This window comes from Asparagus officinalis, chromosome 4, assembly GCF_001876935.1.
Source record: "Asparagus officinalis chromosome 4, Aspof.V1, whole genome shotgun sequence".
In the NCBI taxonomy this organism is placed as follows: domain Eukaryota; kingdom Viridiplantae; phylum Streptophyta; class Magnoliopsida; order Asparagales; family Asparagaceae; genus Asparagus; species Asparagus officinalis.
Window position 1 is genome coordinate 106,102,681 of NC_033797.1, and position 9,418 is coordinate 106,112,098.

Genomic DNA, 9,418 nt, shown 5'->3' on the forward strand with positions numbered 1-9,418 from the left:
GGGGGAGGATTTTATGATATTTATCATAGTATATTATATTCTATATGAAATTATCATCTTCCCTTCCATCTTTGTATATCTTTGTATATGATGTCCTGCTTCCTCCAATTTTTTCTCTGCTCTTGCTATTTTCTTTATATTGTTGTATAAATTTATATCTTTCTGGATTCAAGATTTTGGTTGTTATTTTTATATTATAGAATGTAATTTTTTTCCGAACACGAGGCAACACATGTTTTAAGGTGGATGGTACCTTGGACTTTTGTAAATTCAGAAGTGTATGGGCATGCATGTCATGTCAGTCTATGTGGAATAAACCAAAATTTTGTTTGTAGTCTCCTAACGTAGCCTTCATCTTAAACCTATTGATTATGCTTTTTATTCAATCCTTAAATATATATTCTTCTACATGTATTATATTTTAAGTCCTAGTGAAATTAGAAATTTTATATCCGTAGTCATTTGTATGACCTTATGAAATAAATATTGATCAGTTTAGCTCGTTTATAATATCAGTGAAGCAAATATTGTCCATTACTAACAATTTCACGTCTTAAGGTTCTTAACATTGAAAAAAAAAATCAATTCTTCAAACATACATTTATATTATGTAGCAATGCAGCGAAAACTAAAACTCTGGACCAAATATATGGAAACTAGTGAAACAACAAGTTTCAAAAGGGGAAAAAAAGTCTAAACTGAATCCAAGTTCTCGGATCTTGGTATGAACCTACCATTTTTCTTGCTTGTGTGTCCAATGTTTCTCAGCCGTCTACTTCATTTCAATATTGATACTTCACAGCAACTCTTCCAATCTTTTCCTTCTAATTTGATTATTTTTTTCATTAAGCAATTCATGCTTATTTCACAGACTCTGTTGTGATTGACTAGCAGGTCGAGGTGCAGCAGTAAAGTTGTAAGTTACCTTTTCTTTAGCTTGTGTTGTTAGGGGGTGGGTGCAGGTGATGTAGTACATTTAAGAAGTTAGATAATTACGCTCTGAGAATGTTGATGTGTTCTACAATCTTTAGCAGCAGCGACTTTTATCTATTGGATATCAACATTGATAAGAATGAAGGATTGGTAGTTATCTTGTAATGTGATTGTAATAAGCCAGTGTTATCTGTAAGAACTTCCTTCATGGATCTGAATCCCCTTTGTGTCCTTTTAGCCCATAATAGGAAGTACACCTACTCAATAATCAATCTAAGTCCTATAATTTTTGAATAGGATTTCTTTTGTATTTAACAACAATGATCGATGCTAATATATTGACTCATTATATTTTAATTTTTTTGCAAATAATGAATGTTGTTAACCACTCCCACCATCAAGCTCGATACTTGTCATCAAGTTTCTTCCAGTCTTCTCAATTTCCTTTTTCCTTTGTGCAACTCTTCCTAATCTGCCTAATTTCTTGTGCTTCTAAGAGCATTTTGCAATATTGTAGTCTAATGGTTGTAATATAGAGAGAAAGTATATAGGGGTGGCAGAAATGATAAGATGGTTCATAGCCAGGGATATTGATATATTTGGTTATATTAGCAGCAATGGACAGGACATGTAGCATTCTTATTATATACCTAGTAGAATATCAGTTTAAGTATGTTCTTAATAGATATATAGTGGCTTTACAACATTTTTTTACTTTTATATGCATATTCCAATTCAAGAGTCATGTTAATTCAATGTCTTCAAACTAGGGAGTCGTAATACTACTAAAAGATAGAATGCTTTTGTGGGTATACACTAAAAAAAATAGGATAAAAAATGAGTGGATCCATGGGAGATTAGGGGTTGCTCCTATTAAGAATAAAATGAGAGAACCGGTTGAGATGGTTTGTCCATGTACAATGGAGGCCTCCTAGTGCTGCACATGGTTTGGGAAAATGATAATATTATAGTTAATGGTGAAAAGAGATCTAGAGGTAGATATAGGAGAACATGGTTGGATTAAGAAGGATAAACGTAATGAAGGAGCTTGTAATGATTTGCGGTGTTTGATTAGCTTGTAATGATTTGTGGTGTTTGATTAATATAGCATTGATTAATATTAGTTCTTATACCTACATTTTGACTTTCAATTGGGTGAGCTTGTAATGGTATGCGGTGTTTGATTAATATAGCATTGATTAATTTTTTGTAGTCCTCATTGATGGTTCTAGGAAGAACTACTATCTAGCGGGTGCAAAATGAAGAATAAATTCTTTGTTTTTGCATGAAACATACCTTTCACAAGAAAAGTATTTTCTGTGCACTTAGTATCATGATGTAATTTACTACCCTTTATATAAAACAACAGTTTAAGCATAGAGTGTCTTGTTATCTCATGTTGATTTAAACCTTACATCCTCTTCTGTGCAGTGCCAATAACAGTTATTGCATCTTTTAGAAAGATTAAGGCTTTAGTCCACAACAATTCCTTGCTTGCTGATGCTCTGCGAACTTCATCGAAACTTGTAAGTTTTTGGTACAATGTGAAGTTGAACTTCTTATGTCTTGTTATAGTCATATATTAAATATTAAATAAATTCTGTCTATGGAAGAACTGATAGAGCCCATTAAGTGTGTTTGCGAAAAGATTATTTTGTTATGACACCCACGTACATCTGTACAGACACGACACCACACGTGGAGAGAGAAAAGAAATGCGAAAGCAAAGGCATTCACTCACCCTGTTGACATAATCCTATTCATGTTTGTTTAACACCCTTTACAGTTGAATGGTGCAATATTCTTTAAATAGTCAATACTAAATATGCATAAGATTCATCCTTTTGTTGTCTTTCTTGTGAGTTGTTATCTGCATTAAATTTCAGGTTGTTAGTGAAGATGGGAAGAAAGTCAGACGCCAACAACCATTTACAGAATTGGATGTTGAAGAATTGCAGGTTTTATCCAACCTTGTTATCCAACTCACCATTCACCATCCATGCCGTGGTAGAGTTCTGATAATTTTGTTTTACTTTCCCTGCAGTTGCGTATTGTTGTCGCTGAAAATCTTCCAGATGATCATTGTTACCAAAGTCTTATGCAGATTTTCTCTGCAGTTGGGAGGTATCTATTCAATACGCATATGTTGGACTTTTAATTAGCATTACTGTTTTAATGTACTAATGGCATGTAATATTGTAGTGTGAAGACAATCCGTACATGCTATCCTCAGGTCCCTAATGGAACAGCATCTACAACAAACAGATCCTCAAAATTAGATATGCTTTTTGCTAATAAGGTCCGTATTTGTCTTCATGATGGGGCTTTTATTAAAAATTTATCCATCTTCCTAGAATATTATCATAATGTGATTAAGTTGGTAATATGCTTTTATTTCCTTTCTGATATCTTCTATACTTGGACATATTAGGGTACGAAGTGAAATAAGGAATATCTCCAACGGTCTCAGATCAGCTTAGTTTGGAATTTTAGGTCTAGGTCCAAATTAACTAATCCCGTCTTAGAGAGACAAATTTTTTTTAGTGGTGAATGAATAAATTTTCAATACCAATAGGAATTAAGTACATGCTACATCCCAGGCATACCCAGGGGTAATACAAGGGGGCTTTCCAGAATTCTCAAAACCACATATACCTCACTTCTTTACAGCAAATACATCGAGGCATGAAAGGGAATTTTGGAATGAAAAGCTCTGATAATCACCTCAACAGTGGATTCTTTACCAGCAAAAGCCCTCTGGTTTCTCTCCCTCCAAATATGATAGACACAAGCTGCAACATAAGCGCAGAACACCGCAAGTGCAAAGCCACTCAATAACAGAGGGTTTAGGCACATTTAAAGAGTTCCCCACAAGAGGTGGCCAAGAATAAGTAGCAGGGATGCACAAAAAGTGTTATATCAGCGTACATTTGTAAATAAGTGAAATGGTTGTGTGTTTATTTAATTCTGATTTCTGAAAATTGATTGATCGCAAGTTACATTAGTTGGTAGACTCCACATTATGGCAGCTATCATTAGAAAGATTTCCTTCAGTTTCTTTTCATTTATTTTCTCATTTGAATTTGTTTTGTCATCATGACTCTTTCTTTTGAAATTTAAATTGCACATACATTTTCCTTTTTGGACTCAATATGCTATTTGGTTCAAGTCTTAGCAAACAGTTTCCTACGTAGTTTTGGTGTCAGTTCCATGTAATTCTTTTTCCCTTTTTTGAGAAGGCCGCCATACATAATGATATATCTACACATAATGGTAAATATATCCATCTGTTAAACAGGAGTTTTTATGGAAAAAATCGTTTCCTGTTAAATGATACAAGTATTCAGGCTCATTGTGTTTACACTTCTACTTATCATTCAGTTTCAGCTTTTTCCAGCTTCCCAAAGCCAAACTTGTTGAGATATTTTTCTTTTAAGTAAATTCCCAAGGCGGACTAGCTCGCATGAATGAGAGAGAAGTTGTCAAACTGGGGAAAGAAGCTCCCATAAAGAGAGAGAAAAATCCCAGACAGGGGAAATAACTGTTTTTCTCATAGATGACAGAAAAAAGTGGTGATGCAGTCTGAGATAAACTGATTTTCACTTAATATGTGTTTTATTATAAATAAGTAAATAGAAATGCTATTATTGTTTACCTTTATTGGGGCAGATCAGTGGTTTAATTTTTAATGCTTCTAATCTTTTACTTTATTATACCCCTTATCTAACTAAAGGGCTTCAGGCTGGTGTTTTGCATTTGACGTTCGTAGACATGGTGGGGTGTTCGGGTGTGATTTGATGTGAAACAAATTTTTAGTCCAGAATCCCCAAGGTATGCATTAGTAGCTTTATATGGTAGGTAGATGGGTAGATCAGTTGGTTTCATGTTTGTTTTAAAATATAAAATAAAAATCAAATGACCTTGATAGTTGGAAGAAGCAGTTAGCAAAGATTAGTTGACAAGACATGGAATATTACTGATTTTGTTAGTTGCTTTTATTTGGTTTTGATATGATTTACAGGAGATGGAATATAACTGATTTTGTTAGTGGCTTTTATGTGGTTTTGATATGATTGACCTGCATCTTGGTGTGGATTAAGAACAATGACATGCTACTGCTAGTGAGCAGGTCAAGTGCAGTCATGCGGGTTAAGATTTTAGTATAACTGCATAGTCCCACTCATTCACATGAACAGGTTTACATCTTTACTTATTGCCCAAGTTGGCAAGAATAATCGTGCAGACATGGCATAGGTTGAGCATGAATAATTGCAGGCATACCATATTTAGGTTAGTGCAGAAACGATCGCGTACTATATACCACTTCTTAATTTTTATGGAAGTTTATTGAGTCTGTTGATTGGGGATGTCTGCATTCTAGTTCCTAGGATCTGGGTCTGGAACATTGTCTCCGCCTAAAGATAAATGGTTCTATGCATATGATTCACTTGCGTCTAATGGGAAAGCACCCTTTCTTATCTGATCATTTCAAGTCCAGAATCCAAGGCCCTTTAAACAATGTTATTATTTACACATTGGCAGCAGATTGGAAAATTATACTGTTTCTTACTAGATCCAGTTTACATCCTGGTCAGATCTAATGATTAAATGTTACTTTAGATCAATTATATCTAGGTTAGTGAATGTAGGAAGTATTGTTCAACCTAATGCTACCCAAGTTTCTGGGACATGATGAGGATCAGACTAAGAGGATTCCGACCCAAAAAAAAAAACTTTTTCTTCTGGATGGCGGAGAGCGGATTAATTTGAGTAGAGGAGTTCTGAGGAGATTGAACAAAAACCTTACATAATATGGATACATTATTTCATTAATCATCATTGTCTTTGTCTGTCTCTGACAGAAAGGATACAGATTATTTAATAAGAAATTAAACAAACGATAGAATAAATTTCAATCCTAACCACAAGATAGATCCTAACAAAATCAAATAAAAAAAGATCCTAAAAATTGCAAATCCTTATTCAATCTCACCTAAAATAAAGATTATACCAAATATTTCTTTTTTTTAAAATAATTATACCAAATATCTCTGAAACAAAAAAAGATCTTAATAAATCCTACTAATCTAAGATCGATGATTCACAATTGTCCTGCATCAACAGAGTTTTGAATGGAAGCTGGTTTCTGCGTAGGCTTGCTTTCAGGTTCAGGATCAATCCCTTCCTTTTATGATTGTAAACCTAAAGTATTAGGCCTTTAGTTTTCTTCGTACAACTGTGTGATTTATTTTCTAGCATATAGGGACATATGCTGCTCTTGTAGTTCCGCAGATAGTAATTGATACTACAGATTGTTTTTAAGTAATGTAATTATCTGAAGTTTAAATTGCATTCAGTGATTTCTCATGGTGAATATTTTTCTCTATTTGTAGTTGCATGCATTTGTGGAGTACGAGAGTGCCGTGGATGCTGAGAAAGCAGTAAGCTAATGGTTTTAAAGCTTAAATTGTTTTTGTTTTCTTTGGCAGGACATCTGTAAATTACTTTTTAAGTTGAGCTGAATTCTCATTGCAATTACTTTCTTTAAGCAGGTTACAGAGCTCAATGAAGGAAAGAATTGGAGAAATGGGCTTCGTGTTCGTGTACTGTCTAGTTGCATGGTACTGCCATATTATTGTTCTCATAAACAATGATGATTCTTGCTTTCTTCTCACTGCCGTCCTTACTGTTGCTTAGCTGTTTTCTAACTAGTATTTCCTTCAGTCACATTACAGTTTTTACTCTGGCTAGGGGTCTTACTCTTGAGGCATGCGCTTGACAGGATCTAGTTTGTGTGTGTGTGTGCACAACAACTGCAGCAAAACCTATATACTAATTTTTTTGGGTAATTACACTTAAACACCCTATTGTTTACCCCATGTTGCAGATAACTACACCCTCAGTGGTAAATGGCTTCACTTAAATACCTTGAAGTTTCTAGAAGTTCCACTTTAGTTCTCTCGGTTATGCAAATGGGAGAATTTCTTCCCCGATAATTATTGTGCAACACTCGCATGCTAATTTTAGAACATTTTAACCTAAGTTGCATGGAAACGGGCACGGGCACGGGTACTGGTACGGGTGCGGGTGCGGGTACGGGACATGACAAAACTGTAAAATATAAGGTACGGGGACACGACTACATATATATTGAATTAATACTGTACATAAGATAATTTTTTCCCCTTCATGTGTCATTAGAATTAAAATTCTGATCACATTCTTGAGTTTCTTTTATCATATTGATTATCGTGAATTGTAAACTACTCATTTTTTTACTAGACATCTAAACGACCCATTAACTATATAGTTTTAAACTTGGGTATGGACTGAAACGAATCTGACCCGTATCTCATTAGTTTCAAAAAACGGATGTGAAGTGTAAGCTCTACGTCCAGGAAGTCTTTGACAAGTGTTTTAAATTAACACATATATCGTATAATTGAGTACATTTTGTAATAAATGCATGCATATATTCAAGAAGTGTCCATGAAGTTTGGGTACGGGAAAGTGTCGGGTACGTGTCCGGTACGGATACAGCTTCATTATAGAAGTACCCGGGTAACATAGATTTTAACTCTTAATATTCATTAAATTTACTATTAAACCTTATTAAAATCCTATTTTAAGATAGAATTACGGTAGGTTTAAAATAGTATTTTGATAGGTTTATCAATAGATTTAATGAAAAATAAGGGTTAAGATGTTCTAAAAATATTATGCGAGTGTCGCATGAGAATTCTTGGTTGGAAATTCTCATGTTTGTATAAGCGAGGTACTAAAGTGCAACATTTAGAAACTTTAGGGTATTTAAGTGAAGCCGTTTACAACTAAAGATATTTATGTGCGACATTGGGTAAACAATAGGGTATTTAAGTGTAATTTTCCTTAAATTTTTTGGTCGGCTATATGACTTATTTTTCCGTTAAGTGCTTAGGGCTATCTCCTCCATTTAAGTTACTGGTACATTTGCCTTCACGTGTGGTTGTGTATGTGTGGAATTTTTCATATATTTATATGTTTTTGCAAGGTTTCTCTATTTTTTTTCCTATTAAATAATCTTTCTCTTCACATTTTTCATGTTTTTAACACTTTCTCCTTTTTTCTTGCATGGGGCTTGCACCATTTTTTTGAAGAGTGTGCTCAAAATTCTTTTCTTTCCATTTATTTGGAAAGTAGTAAGATGCATCTTCTAAATCAATATATACTCCAGGTCCCATCAAAGCAAGGCCCAGCTCGAGGGCGTAAGCTAGGGCATGAAGGTGATGCAAATGTAGAAGATGAGAATACTTCCACAAGTGACCAGCCAAAGGTCAATCACGTGGAACAGGATCCTTTGCAGTCAGCTGCAATTCCACATGAGCATGTTGTAAGACTCCTTGGATCCTTTCATTTTCCCCAGTCAAACTCACTTCATTCATCTGCTTTATTATTATCGTTATGTTTTCTCCACTCATGTTGAGTTCCTTTCACTTGACAATGGTATGTTCTCCTGAAGTCTAATCTGGTATTTATTTTGGACAGGGTGAGGAGGTGGTTGTCAATGAAAAGGAAAGTGGAGCAGCAAAGAGGGGGAAGGGAAGGGGCCGGGGTAAAGGACGTGGACGAGGAGGGCCTTTCCACAATAGTAACAACTACAATACCAACCGCTACATAGGCGGAGGCCACACAATAGGCAGTCCGCCACCTTCCAGTTATCCTGTCCACAATGATCAGCCAACTGCAGTATCAAGGCAGCCTCCTGGGCCTCGCATGCCAGATGGCACAAGGGGATTCACTGTTGGTCGTGGAAAGCCTCTTCAACCACACACCGTGCAGTAGAGCAGCTTGAATGCTTTATTGCATAGAGGATTGTGCCCTTACATGATGTGGGGATCTTTTTAGATCAAAATGTTTCGGGGGGTGGGTAATGTATTCTATATGGGTATGAAGCACATCGTGGTTTCCCCAGTATTGGAGGGTATTTTGATGCCTTCAGGAGATGTGATATGGTGATTCGGCTTGAATTTTAGCTACTGTTTATTTCTATTTATGCGTGTTACCTATGTATTTTTGAAATTATCCTTCAGCTCTTCATATTTGCCGGTCTATTCTCTCTATCATACTATTTAATCTCTCTAACTTTTTTAAATTTCTACAAATATACGCTAATATTCTGATTTTATTTGTGTCTTCTCTCTTCTTAGACCTCGCTAATGCACCGATGACTGCATGGAAGAAAGGGAGGTAGGTTCAGTTTGACAACCACATAAGTTAGATTTACCCGAGATCAATTTCTAATCTAAGTCCATAACCTCAGTTAGTAGCTTAAGTAGTTGGCCTGATTTTGGCCAATAATCAGACGACCAGATTATGTTGTGTTCGGAAAACATTCGAGAAATAAAAAAGAAAATACCCAAATTGAAACTAGTTCAATTTAGTCAAATTAAAAATAGTCAAATATTAGTTACAAACCAGTTTTAATTGAAAATAGCTTAATTTAATT

The 9,418-nt window shown here is 35.0% G+C and overlaps 1 protein-coding gene across 1 annotated transcript in view; it reads left to right on the plus strand.

Annotated features, from left to right (window-relative positions):
• LOC109837933 (la-related protein 6B-like) overlaps nt 1-9,032 on the plus strand; it is a 25,392-nt gene extending 16,360 nt beyond the window's left edge. Inside the window, exons 3-10 of the mRNA XM_020406319.1 lie at nt 2,365-2,459; nt 2,820-2,891; nt 2,978-3,057; nt 3,136-3,232; nt 6,327-6,374; nt 6,486-6,554; nt 8,147-8,302; nt 8,458-9,032. Coding sequence (XP_020261908.1) covers nt 2,365-2,459; nt 2,820-2,891; nt 2,978-3,057; nt 3,136-3,232; nt 6,327-6,374; nt 6,486-6,554; nt 8,147-8,302; nt 8,458-8,754 — 914 coding nt within the window. The 3' untranslated portion in view covers nt 8,755-9,032. The remainder of the gene's footprint in view (nt 1-2,364; nt 2,460-2,819; nt 2,892-2,977; nt 3,058-3,135; nt 3,233-6,326; nt 6,375-6,485; nt 6,555-8,146; nt 8,303-8,457) is intronic.